General features: G+C 45.2%; 1 protein-coding gene across 1 annotated transcript in view; it reads left to right on the top strand.

The window, feature by feature from the left end:
• Positions 1-13,874, top strand: part of LOC8029015 (medium-chain acyl-CoA ligase ACSF2, mitochondrial) — a 147,540-nt gene that overhangs the window by 83,219 nt on the left and 50,447 nt on the right. Inside the window, exon 10 of the mRNA XM_040214686.2 lies at positions 9,133-9,224. Coding sequence (XP_040070620.2) covers positions 9,133-9,224 — 92 coding nt within the window. The remainder of the gene's footprint in view (positions 1-9,132; positions 9,225-13,874) is intronic.

Below are 13,874 nucleotides of genomic sequence, written 5' to 3'. Positions count from 1 at the left end.
TACTAATTTTCGTTAGGTTTTCTGCCTCACAAAGGAGAGTAGGTGGTGATTTCGAATATAACCATTTTAATGTTTTTTGTTTTTTCTTCTGAGCCCAAGTTCTACTCTAAGGCTGACTTGGTGCAAACGTCTGCAGTGATGATGAGTAGCTGTTATTTCCTGGAACATTAACCATCTAAAAGGGGAAGGGGGATCTGGGGGTTCCGGACGCATAAATTAGGCGACGATGCGTCGAACGTGCGACGGGCAAGCGAGGGGTTGAGGCCACGGAAGGGGAGAGCGTGGAGAGGGAGCAGGACAGTTCAGCAACGGAGGCGTAAAGCGCGGTCCAAACCAACACGCAAAACAGGAGAAATTGGGTCCCGGAGAAATACGACGGACGAGGAGCGACGTCAACGATGACGTGAACATGACGTTATGCGGCTCCTGCTTGGCGGCTCTGAAGTTAAAAATATTAAACTTTTTTTCTGTACCGGAGAGAGCCGCGAAGCGCCGGAGAGCCCGTGAAGAGGTCGGAAAAGGTCGGGTGAGGCGGGGTGGGCTGAAGTGGAATGGAGTGGATTGGGGTTGGGGGGGGGGGGGGGGGGGAGCAGGGAAAGGGGGGGGGGGGTTACGCTAATAGCCTCTCGGAAGCCCAACAAAAGGAGAATGGAGGCTTAAGGAGCTGTTGCTTTTGTTGTAGTCTCCTCCTGGGAGTCACTCGAATATCCCACAAAGAGCGCATTTTCTCCCTCTCCCGCCCGTCCCTGTACGGTTTTCCGTTTTCCTCTCTACATATTTGCCTCCAGCGTTCCGGCGCAATTTTATTTTCAAGGTCTCTCTCATACACTCCCACACGCTTCTGCACTGAAACGGCAGGCGGAAGTTGTGGAAAAAAACAGGTTCCTCCTTCCTCATTATTGAGGGCCCGTTTCGCGGCTTGGTTTGGACCGACCTTAAGTTGCCGAACACAGGCTTGAGAATTAAATCGTTTACGTTATGACTTGGCCACCTTGACCTGTTGCATGATAGTAGCACCTAACTATGCAAACAAAATGTATCTGTGCGACCACACACAGTGAAACACTATGCATTAATCGCATCTGGTTTCGACAAGGAAATATTTATTTGATTTGCTCCACAGCGCAACATGTCATTCTAAATAGGCAGATGCCATCCACTCTTCAGGTTGATATGTATTACAAAAGATTAAATTCTGAGTGAGCTTATTAAGACATTGAACAAAAAACTAAAAACTAAAATAATTCGAAATCACGTAGGGAAGTATCATGCTGAATATTTTCACGCCAGCTACACGAGATTATGCGAGATCCCGAGTGTACGCTAATAAATACCCTGCTCTCCGTATAGCAAAGTTTTTTGCAGTCATCTATCTACGAAACATGTGTCAGTAAAAAGCTGGTTACTATGGAATGCCATAAATATGCCATAAATATTATTCAAAAGACACATTGGGCAAGAGTTTACAAAGTAAGGCTTCAATGCGTCGAACCGCGTTGAAAATCCCCAATAGAACGCACTTGTCGAGGCACGTAGTGATAAGTAGAACAACAAACTGAAGGCACCTAATGGCACCCACGTGACGCTATTCCAAGATGGCAGTGCCGAGTGATGGTGGATGAAGATGTCTATAAAGCTCTACTAAAACCATCTAGTAAAACAATTACTTCGAGAAAATTAAAGAAGTATGCTACAGAATATACAAAATCCAGACGTTTGTACTATCACATCAGGCAGATGTCAAGACGGTAGACAGTTTGCCCAGACGTGTCCAGTATATGTTCGGATGTCAACTGCGTTGCCTCGGAGATGCGCTCTTTTAGTTAATTTAAACTTCGTGACCTAGCACGTTTGCCCCATTCCACATACCGAATGCGTGTAACAGTGTGCTTCCGAAAAAGTGGACTTCGTATCCAAGGATATCCTCGGGAGCATCGAGTAAACCATACAACATTTTAAGCCACTACTTCGACCAATGAGGGTCGTTTCCTATAATTCTACAACAGTCGTATTTAATATAAATAGTTTGGTTTCTGCGGATCCCAGATAATGTTGCATTGCTCTACTATTACATGCAAATTGGGCCAAATAAATAGATACAGCATATTGACGTTACTGCAAATACGAAAAGAACCTAGATTGATGAGTAATCTTGTGTGCGCAGAGCCCATGTTGCCATGTTGCTTTCCTCGCTAAATTTAGCAGGAAAACGTTTGTAAATGTCCCGCTAAATGTAGCGGAAAATTATTCAAAAATTTTGCACTATATGAGAGCGGAGATGAAGACAAGTGGAGGGTACGGAGGGGAAGGAAGGCATACCCTCCCCTTCGTACTCTGCCCTCTTCCTTCTCAATAACTGTACTCTAATTCGGCATTAAAGAAAATTGTAAACGTGCTTAATTTTTTTTCTGTTCTCTCCTTTGGGACGCCTGAAACGGCGTCTTTGACTCATGCCACCCTGGCTCACGCTCACGGCGTAAGACGCCGTGAGCGTGAGCCACGGTCTTTGACCGGCGATCTGACATCGTTCGAGCATTTGCTGTTTGTAGTCTCCCCGTGATTTCGCCGGAGTTTGTACAGCCCAAAATGAGTCTATTCGCAGCGCCGCCTGAACAATGAAAGAGGCTTATCATTCAGACCAAAGCTTGATCATTATTGAAGGGTCAGCGTCTGTTTACATAAGATTTTGTCGTCACTCCGCGCTTGACTAGCTGTCATTGAGTCCCTGAGATTGGGCGTGGCTGAATCTAACGTGTCGGCGGATTGAGCGATTAGATTTGGGTCCCAAACGATATAGTAATGTAGTTCAAGTAAGCTGGTAAAACATTAGCCATGTCTAATTGACCCGAGACTGTGGTAGAATCCGTCTCAATCAACACACTGATTGTTCTTATCGCAAAAGTCGGTATGTTGCGAGAAGGGTGTCGTGTTTGAATAACAAAATTAGAGTGTAGGTTTAAGCAGGCAAGACAGACACCACTCTGCATCAGTAAAGTATGGAACAAACATAAAAGACACGAGAAGATTAATGCACAAATCTTGGAAATCGCAAAACATATCCATGAATGTAGCAACTGCACGGCGCTCCTGTCGGAGACAAAAATCAAACAGAAAAAAGAGACACGGCGTAAAAAGTAGTAGAAGACTGTGCGGATAAAATCTCTAAGAAATTGTATGAGTCAAGTATCGCTGCGTTAGGGATCAATTAAAAACATTTTCGATAAATGTAATATTCATTTTTTTATGTGTGTTCCCAAGAGTAAACCGGGAACCTATGTAAGAACTGAGGTTGTCCGGAACAATAGAAAAACACCCCTTTCTCTTTTTTTTTTTTCGTTTCCCAATTTTCTTTTGGCTTGAAGGCATTCCGGGTTTTATTGGTGGTACTAGGTGGATAGAGCGCCTTTTGTGTAAGATTTCAAAAATGTGTTTAGAACAGAAGGGGAGAATAATCAATTTGCTCAAGCTTGAAGAAGGATGGGTGTTGCCTTAGCGAGTCGACTTGAAAGGTTCACCGTTCTTACATTGTGCGATGGGGACTGCAGCGCTTGAACTGTATTTACTTCGCCCTGCTGCGTTGGTGGTGATCACGTTGAGTTTGAGACAATATAAAGAATTGAACTCGGTAGAAAAGGTTGTAATCAGATAACATAAAAAAACGTGTCTGGTGACCATTTTTAATTTCCATGGGAAAAATATGTTTGGCTGGCTTTATGTCCCCCAAAAAATAAAACCATTCATTGCTTTCAAAAAAAAAAAAAAATGTCGTCGTTGCGAGCAAAAATTGTAAGCACCCTCTCAGTCACGTGCGCGTTTTGCGTATCGCGCGATGTTTACATCTTGGGTGGCTTTCCCACGAAAACTGTAGGGGCTACGGGTCTAGAAATATTCACCGACAAACTAGGCATAGGAAGAATTGACAAAAAGTATTAATCACCGAGTATTAGGGTAGTTCTTTTGAGAAAAAAATCGCACACACGGCGGATAGCGCCACAACGCTCTGGATCAAAGAATGTTTTTCTCCCCATGTATAAAGGCTAAGGTCTTCAAACTTTGCTACTGTGTTGCCCTGTATATAGTTAATCTTTGTGTGAAATATTGTTGTCCTGGTTATCACAATCATCTGGTGGGCTTGCTGGTTGTTCATTATATGGAATTAACAGCGCAAATACGACAAGGAAGGATAGAGAAAAGAGACAGGGTAGGGTGCTGAACTAATAACTGACGTTTAATGAAAAGGAGAAAGAGGAAAAAGAACCTAAAAATACTTTTAAAACATGCATAATGAAAAGACGCAAAAACGTATGCCATTTTGTGACGACTTAAAGCTGAGCTACTTGGATCATGCTTGTTAAAGTGCCAGCTGAACGTTTTAAGGACACACACACAGAGACGAACGAAGTGTGTCTGCCTTTTTGCTCGTCTGTGTGCGTGTGTCCTTAAAACGTTCAGCTGACACATTAACAGACATATGCTATAGCTAGAGTACTCCATACACTGCCTGGAAATGAACTGCTAAGGATACTAAGCTTTAAGCTGCTCGCTTAAAAGACTTTTTAAAAACGATTGAGTCCTTCGACGATGTTCATAGAAACTGCAGTAAAAAAAATAAGAAAGAGGAAGTTTACGACTCAAATACAGATTTTCGCTTGATGCGCAAGGCCTGTTTTATTCGATCCCACATTTAAAATTATCTTCCGCCGTCAAAGAGTGTATTAAGGCAAAGGGAACCACGTCCTTTCAAAACGAATGTGTATTTACGGAAGAATCATTTCTACAACTTTTGCAGTTATACCTTTCTGCCACAGTCGTTACGGTTGAGGGCAAGACTTACTTGCAAAACAAAGGAATTTGTATTGGGTCGTGCGTCGCTCCAGCCCTCTGCAATATTTTTTAGAGCGCAGCTCTTAGGGGCCCGTTCCCGGCTTGAGCGGCGTCGGCGTCGGCGTTGGCGTCGGCATTGGCGTCGGCGTCGGCGTCGGCGTAACCAAGGTCATCCCAAGGTCACGTGACCCCTCCAGGTCACGTGACCCCTCCCAAGGTCATCTCAAGGTCACGTGACCCCACGTGACCCCCTGAAGATCACGTGACCTTGGGGGTCACGTGGGGTCATCTTGGGATCACGTGACCCCTCCCAAGGTCATCTCAAGGTTACGTGACCCCAAGATGACCCCACGTGACCCTTTGAAGGTCACGTGACCCCTCTGAGGTCACGTGACCCCCGAGGTCACGCGGTCTCCTCCCCAAGGTCACGTGACCCCCGAGGTCACGTGACCCCAAAGGTCACATGACCCCTTCCAAGGTCATCTCAAGGTCACGTGACCCCTCCAGGTCACGTGACCCCTGCGGTCACGTGGGGGGTCACCTTGGGGGTCACGTGACCTTGAGGTGACCCCCATGTGACACCCAAGGTCACGTGTCCCCGAGGTCACGCCTCCCCGAGGTCACGTGACCCCCCTCCCCGAAGTCACGTGACCCCCCCCCCCCCGGAGCATATTAAAGAATGAGGGGAGGAGGAGGAGAAGGAGGAGGGGTCTACCCTTCCCTCAGTACCCTTCACTCCTCCTCCTCAAGAGCTGCGCTCCAATTCGGCGTTTCAGGGATTTGTAAACGGCTTTCACTTTTTTTCTTTCGCAGTGTGATTGGACAATATCTAATGCCCTTCCCACCGGCCAAGTTTCCCGTATTTTTAGGTGCGTGGACGACTACCTGGTTCTCCTTACACAACGTCCGGCAGACAATGAATTACAAATATTCTACACCATAAAATCTACGTTCCTTAAAAAAGGAGAAGGGCTAAATTTCACGCATGACTTACCGGTGAACACCGTTCTTTAATTATTGGATCTACAACTGTCGTTCTTTGAACATCATACTTGTTGGAAGTGCGCCCCAAAATCTGAAAAAGGCCTCCTGCAATACGATTTGGCACATTCGAAGATTATTAAGAGAGAAATTGTAAAAAACTCCCTAAATGCGGCGCTAAAGAAATTTTGTATACATTCAGCGGGGGACAGTTTTTATGATCAAGAGCAGAGTCTTCAAAGTTCTCGCTATCCAAGTTCCGTCTTGTATGACGTCGCCGAGTCCATTATCACCTCACGTTGACAACAAAGATAAAAGCGGGCACAAATATCCGAACGGCTATGCTTCCATACATTCACCGCACTCCCCACAACCTTAAGAAGATTGAATCGAACTTTAACGTCGAAGTCGTGCTACCTGCACCGGAGAAACTAAAGAAGTTGTGTCCGAAAATTAACAACAAGCGGCAGCAACAGGGCGTGTGTGGAGTTCAACATGAACAATGATACGTCGAATGCCAATGTACAGTCGTATACGAAATACCGTTTACGTGTGGGAAAGTGTATGTTCGTCAAACAGGAAGGTGTGTCAAAGATCGTCGAAGAGAACATGCCGTGTAACTAAAGTTGTCGCCAGCAGGCCACTTTGCCATACATGTCAGGGACTGCCAGTGCTCCGCCTTGTTCACGAAAACAAAAATCCTGAAACGTTTCGGGGAACGACGAAATCGCAAGCTCTACGAGGCACAGGTTATTATGTTCAGTAGGGATTTCTGCGTAAGCGCGCCGACCGTGGCCTTGTCAGCAAAAGAACTTCTTTTTTTAAGTAGCGACCTCTGTGCTGTCAATTTGTCTTTTGCTGACCACCACGTAGCATTTTTACTTTTTTTTTTAATAATAATAAAATTGTGATAAACGGTTACGTGCGCGCCCCATTTATGGCAACCGCGTTAGCGTCAATTTGCCCATGTTTCTCGCTTTATAACTTAAAAGGCACACACATATTGCTTCATATTTTCGCGGACTCATCTGGTACACATTACGACCGTTAATTTCAGAGAGTTTAGAGGTTATTAAAGATAGCCTTTTTTTTAACTGATTTTCAAAATAACGCATTTTCAGTTAAATACCCCTGTGTGAACAATTCTTGAAACGTTCTCTCGCTAACCAGGACAACAATATTTCACGCAAATATTAGCTATATACAGGGTAACACACTGGCAAAGTCTCAAGACTTTAGCTCTTATAGATACGGCGAAAATTTTCATTTAATTCAGGGTGTTATTGCGCATGTGCAGTGTTTGCGATTTTTTTCTCAAAATAAATACCCTAATACTCGGTAATTAATATTTTTTGTCAATGCTTCCTACGTGTAAGTTATCAGTGAATATTTCTAGGCCCGTAGCCAGAACAGTGTTTTGGGGGAAGCCGCCCAAAATGTAAACATCGCGCGATACGCAAAACGCGCACGTGACTGGAGGGTGCTCACAATTTTTTTTTCGGAAGAGAATATTTTTTGCCCGAAAACAATGATTGCTTTTATTCTTCTGGGCGTAAAGCCAGCATAATTATTTTTTCGTCAAAAGTAAAAATGGTCACCAGACATGCTTGTTCGATCTTATCTGAAAACGCCAAGGAGTTAGTTGAAATTGGGAAGTCGTCCCATCTATTTTCTGCTGCTTCTTCGTTTTCATGCTTGTTTTGTGCCCCAGTCTCGGGTTAATTCAACATGGTTAGGTTTCGGTCGTTTGATAAGTCCACGTGACAAATCACGGGAAACGCTTTTTATGCACACGCATTAACTGTTCCATGAAACGACCCGGCGTTATCTGAGAGAAGCCGGCGTCTTCGGCGCCTGTAGCAGCACCCCCCCCCCCCCCATAAGCGGCACCAATATTCCAATTGGCTGAGCCAAACGGCACCTAAATTCCGTCTGTAGCAGCCAGAAGCGGGACCTAAATTCCCCTGAGCAAAACGAGACCTACATTTCCATTGGCTGCGACGCGTCATGTGGCTCCATAGCAACGGCGTCATCGTTGCTAAGGAGTCAGCCGAACTGCTGGCAGCAAAGCGGAAGTCCTGACGCTGGGCCTAACGCTAGGCCTAACGTAAGGCCTATCCACCCGCTTTGAGGTCTAAGGTCAACCAGTACGCTCAGCAGTTGCACGTGAGGGGGGACTCGGGTATGCGCTGGCCTGACGTCAGGCTTAACGTTAGGTCAAAAGCTACTTTTTAAGGTCTAACATGTTCAACCGGTACCCGCAGCTAGGGCGATGATGATGATGAGAAAACACGGAACTTTAGCACGCGCCCTACCGAGGTTCGCACTCCCGCCGCTGCATCACCCACTGGCACAGCAGTCACCGGCGAGCCAGGGATGGTTTCGTATCCAAAAAATAATTTGAAGAAATGCTTAAAAGTCCATCAAGCTTTTTTTTATTATTATTTAGCACTGTTTTTGTTTATGACTGAACAAATCCTTATCCGACCAATTGGGAAGTGTTGAGGAAATCCAAGCCGCAAAAAATAATCTTATTTCCAGATAGCTTCGATGATAACCAATATTTCTTCCGCTATATAATAGCACTGATATATTGCGAGCCACGCATTGGCCAAGGTTTTTTCACATCGTCCACGACTGTACCTGTCAAGTAAAAAAGGGCACAAATTTTCTGCCAAGCCGAGTTCGTGTTCGGACGCTCGTTGAAATCAGGGCGCTGCTTGTTATAAATTCATGGATATTTTTTAACAGTGTTAATCAGAGCCGCTGTGCAGACGTCCATGACTTTGTATTCAAGTCAGCTACTGCGAACATCGCTTTGAAGCGGACATGCATATCCCGCCTAAATGCCGTACGTTAAGAAACAGCAAGTGTCTCACGTAACTTCCTATGTGCACGGCGGCTTTGCGACCGAACTAAGAAATAGGTATGACGTAACTGCACCGAACCGGTCGCTTTTGCGATCTTCACTGAAGCTTTCAAGTGTGAACGCGCCCCTCGGGCGAAACTAAGTAAAGGTGTTCTCAAACATTACTCGCCTTTTTTTCCGGATGTTTTTCTGCCCCTTTCAAAGGTCCGCTTCAGCATTGCATTCAGACTGGCCTCGGGTAGTACTATTTGACTAGACCTCACCAACAGCGTGGCCACTCGTCTAAGGCGACATACCTCCTCAAGAGGAGGATCGTTTGTTCGCTGTTACTTCCGATGGGATACAGCGAAACATTATTTGTTGACTAGGCCACACTGAAACTAGCTATGAGCCACAAAGTTAGATTTGGTTTTTTAAAATCTGCTGGCAAGTCTTCAAGAACAAACTTTACATTTCAGATGCACGATGATCTACGGTTCACCGACCATATTCTTCGCTATGGCGCGGGACTTTGAAGAAGGAGTACACGATTTTTCTTCCGTTCGAAAAGGTATGCAAGTCTACTTTTAAAAAAGTTATCTTAGTTACTAACAAATTAAGAACGGCACGTGCTTTATACATTCAACAACACTCAACGTCTCGCGCACCTCTTGCGCATGCGCGTGGCCAAAGCACGATGGAAGGCACGGAGTGCGTAATGGAAGCCCCGCACTCGAATGACACGGGCTCTCTTTCTGGCAGTGGGTATAGCCTAACATTTTTTTTTTCTCGCCTAAATATTGGCTTAATTTAGCACGGATTGTTGTAAAATCTCTAAGCGCCATATTTTTGCTTTCTGTAGCACCTCGGCTAGACCTAACCTCGTACAGCTCGTGCAGAACGAACAAAAGTAAACGCTACACGTTAGTAGACCTGGCCTTCGAGGTAATTATTCTACAAGTAAAAGCTAATTAACGTGCGGCGAAAACTCTCGCAATATTCGCCGAAAATCAAAACACTTGAAAAATATTTTACGTTGCCCTACGGAAAAGAGCTTGTTTAAATCAAGCGAACTGCACAAAAGGCATCGTTAAAAGTGTGGTTAAGATTTCCGCATTGCGAATTAGCGACGCAATATGCACTATATAGTACGACTGGACCGGAAGGTGCTATGTGCACTAGGGTATTGCGCCACATCGCGGACACCTGTCTAACCAGCCCAACCACGACCATAAGGCGCCCTATCGCGTATTTATGCGAAAACAACGAGCGGCCTTTTTCATTTCGACTCTCGAACCTGAAATGAAACTTGTTCCTAAACTGGTCGGTGTCTCAAAGGTACGTGGAAACGTGCTGCCTCTAATGTATAGCCACGGGCGCCTGTCACATTTATAGTAGTAGGCTGTCTTCGCGATGTTCGTAGAGGACGACTGGAACGGCGCGTTTATTGGGCGGTAGGATCTCCAACTTTGGCTAGGATTAGTGCCTAGCCGCGAATTGATTTCGTCTCGCGGGGGCGTGGTGCCTTTCCGCGTCTACGCTGGCTTCGCGCGATGCTGTGGTTCGAGCCGCTGAGGGGATGCCGCCGCCTGTGCGGCGGCCGTGGGTCGTGGCGACAACCTGGTCTTGCATTCCTCGCAGCGCTTCGCTCTGTCCTAACATAATATCGGGCTCACGCGTGCGCCAGGTTGAAACCGCAAAGGTTTCGGTAAGCAAGGTTTAGCTAGCGCGGCGGGCTTCCCTAGCTAAAATACGCACGATCCGGTCGCTCGCATGCTGCTCTCTCTCCGTAGGCCGCGCCCATCGATGAAGCTCCGCCTTAGGAACAGGCCAGCGGCACCCCACCAGCGATTGTGTTGAGTAATGTATGTTTTCAAATTGACGCGGTCAAGCAATCTTCTTCTGCTTCCGAAACTAGGTGGTAGACCGGTCGCAACCCACGAATTCACATAAAAGCAGAAAAAAGGCAGTCATCTGCGAAGAAAACGACACATCTTTATTACATCATTCAAGAGGTCAGATCTCGTACACCTGGTGTCGATAAACAATCAATTGTTTTTGCGGAACATGCAGAACAACAGCTACTTGACACCTGCTTTCCAGTTTCCAGCACAAATCCTGCAAAGGAGAAGAAGAAAAAAATTATCACAAATATATGTTTTAAATTTAATATTAATATTATAAGTATCCCAGACTGTATCAGGTATCGTCACATTCGAATCTGCAAAAAGGAGCCTAAAAAAACAATGCTCCCCGACCGCTGCAAATATCTTGGTGGGAGTCACAATAGGAAAACATCGAGGCACACATATTTTTGCACTCTGAGAACAGAAATAAAAAAAAACAAAAAAAAACAATGAAGATAAAGATAATTAAGGTACTCAAGGAAGCCAATATTTTTTTTAATAATTTGTCTAGCTTGCACAGGGTCAGCTTGCTCTGGGCACCGATCTGCATCACTATCCACACATTTTTTTCTTATTTTTTTACAGCTGGTAAATAACACGTTAATACACTGTGTATAGCTCGTGATGCCCAGCTCGGCACTTCAACGCACATTACATTTACGAGGGAGTTGGGTGCCATGAAATGATTGAGGAGTAAAAAAAAAGAAATAGCAATAAAATAGCAACATGAAAAATAAAACTGTCAAGACTTTCGATCCTCGCAAATTGGCCCCACTTCTTCGAAAATCGAAACAGGATTTAATGAAATCGGACGCTTGTACGCCAGCACCACAAAGATTTATTAATGTGCATTAATTTTATAATTATAGAATCCTTGAATTTGTGACGACTGTAGTGATGTTGACATTTCGAAAACTATTGCGAAGCCGCTTCAGTTTGCACACATGTTGTTGGACGTATACAGCGCGCTCATGGTGCCCTGCATTATTAGAGCAAGAAGTTAAAGCGTTCGTGCAACCCAGGCAAACAAAAGCGCCAGTTGCCGGCGTCTTGTGTTCCGGTGGAGATGGTCACGTGGTCAGCCACTGGCGTGTTTTTGGTTGCCGGTGCCATCAGCAACGTCTCGACGGCAAGTGATCACTTGAATTCGACATTAGATTCATAGAAGCAAATATTCATAGCATTGTAATCCTCGTTTATTATATTTCAAGGTTCATACCACTCGGCTCGAGGCTGAACGGACGTGGTTCGTGCACCACTCTTCAAGAAACTTAAAGAAATAAAAATATCACAAACTGGATGAAGTCAAACGGGCCCTGAGATCTTGTTTCAAATACTTCCTTGGCTTTCGCAAATTTACTTTATAATCTAAAAGCCCACTAGGCAGGACTCCTGGCCACACTCCCATTTCTGATTATTCCAAAACTTACCCTTGATTTAGGACATGGTAACAGACAGCTTTTCCAACAATTCTATTCAGAAGCACTAAAAGGTCAACACCACATAGAAACCTAAAAATAAATAATCATTCGTGAATGCAATTGATTATAATAATTACATTTGCGTGTAGCCACTTTCTGGAAGTTGCACAATGGGCGTTGGTCGAGTGCTGGCGGAGTACCTTGGTATCCTGCTCTGCCGTTGGGTCGGCTCCTTTTTTGGACGACCTCTCTTTACCACAGAGAGCTTCAACCTGAAGAATGCTTGACCCGGGGTCTCTGAATGGTCCGGAGCGGGTTCAGGCAAGAGGACAGTCTCGTGATGTGTAGAAGAGTCGTCACCTCCATGTGCAGCTTGGCTAGTACAAGAAACATGTTGAAATGGTTCTCCTGGGTCCTTGTTGCGGTCACTGTATCTACATGACAAATCTTAGTTGCTGTGCTCCTGCTGCGTGGTGATATCGTTGGGCTCGCACGTAACAATAGCACAGACGTTCTGATGCTGCGAGTATGTTAGCCCTTTGCTGCTATCGGCGCCTGTCACAATATCCTCTCCTTTTAGCGAAGCCCCCTTTTGGAGATATTCCAGAAACACAAACCTTTCAGTGAAAAAAGCCTTTAGACAGTCGAAGTAGTCAGCAATTATCTTAAAAGTTGGCATGACATAACTAAAGCGCTGGTTCCTATTCACCCTGTGGTACAACGGTTCAGGTATTATCAGGACTTGTGTAACGTTGGTGTCTTCCCTAAGCTCTTTACTTGCTTCAACACTATCGGCCGGGAAACCCAGCTTGTACGAATTAAACCAGCGTTTCTTCACTGCCTTCTTTATGTATGTCATCTTGTTGATTTTCTCGCAAACAGTCCGAAAGTGGAAGCATAACAGTTCCATCTTCAAAAACATGGTGCAGCTTCAGGTTTGCTCTACTAATGCGACTTCATGGCACATGACACCGCAAGCTGACATCATCTCTGGTGCCAGCTGACGGACTTCAAGAATGTTTTCTTCTGAATTTTGTCCTTCCTTGCTAATAAGAGAACTTGCGTGCGGAGTGTTTTTTCTTCCTTGCTAATAAGAGACATGCGTGCGGAGTGCGATCTCTTATATATAAGCACACTGTCTTAGTCTCTCTGGATCTGTTTTAAAAGTAAAATGTGGAGGTGTGTCGCAATGTTTCTTAGTGCCTTGCCTCTTGTAACATTGAACTTGAAATATTCAGGAGGGCAAGTAGAGCCAGCTACATGAAGTTTTCCAGTTGAGGACATAATGTCCATGAGTTTTCCGTTGTGCAAAGTCACGCGGTCCGTAGTGCTGTCACCTGAAGTGAATACCTGATCACAGCGCTGTCGGGCTCACGTTTTAAGAATAGGTGCCCAGTGCTTCTTGAAGTGCTAGGAAGCATCGTTTATACATCACGATTTCAACACGTTCTTCCTCAAACATGCCTGGTGTCTGAGAATGCAGCATGCTGCAAGCTGCTCATTCCGTACGCTGCATTAGCAGCCTTTTATGCTGCTGATGTGCCTCTCTCGTTCTTCCATTGAATAAGACACCTGTCCAGCAGCCGTCCTGAACCGCTTCATGACGTGGAATTGACATAATTGCACTACAGGTGTCGAATAAAAGGTTTCCCGTATGGCTTCGATCTCGGCGAAGTCTTGGGTCACATTGGCCAGAATTGTCTTGCTTGCGCTCTCATTCTTCTCGCTAACGTTCCCAGCAGGTGTGCTTCGAAATGCTGTTGATTGGATTCAACGAAGGCGTATGCAAAAGCATGTCTGAGACCGGAGCCCTCTTCCACAAGAAACACGAACAAAGGCAGTAGCAGTTTGTTACTCCTGTAAATTGGGTCCAGGCATAGCATATTGGGAAAC

This window comes from Ixodes scapularis, unplaced genomic scaffold, assembly GCF_016920785.2.
Source record: "Ixodes scapularis isolate PalLabHiFi unplaced genomic scaffold, ASM1692078v2 PGA_scaffold4__175_contigs__length_147842914, whole genome shotgun sequence".
NCBI lineage: Eukaryota > Metazoa > Arthropoda > Arachnida > Ixodida > Ixodidae > Ixodes > Ixodes scapularis.
Note: the sequence above shows the minus strand (reverse complement) of the source record. Positions and strands in the feature narration are given on the sequence as shown.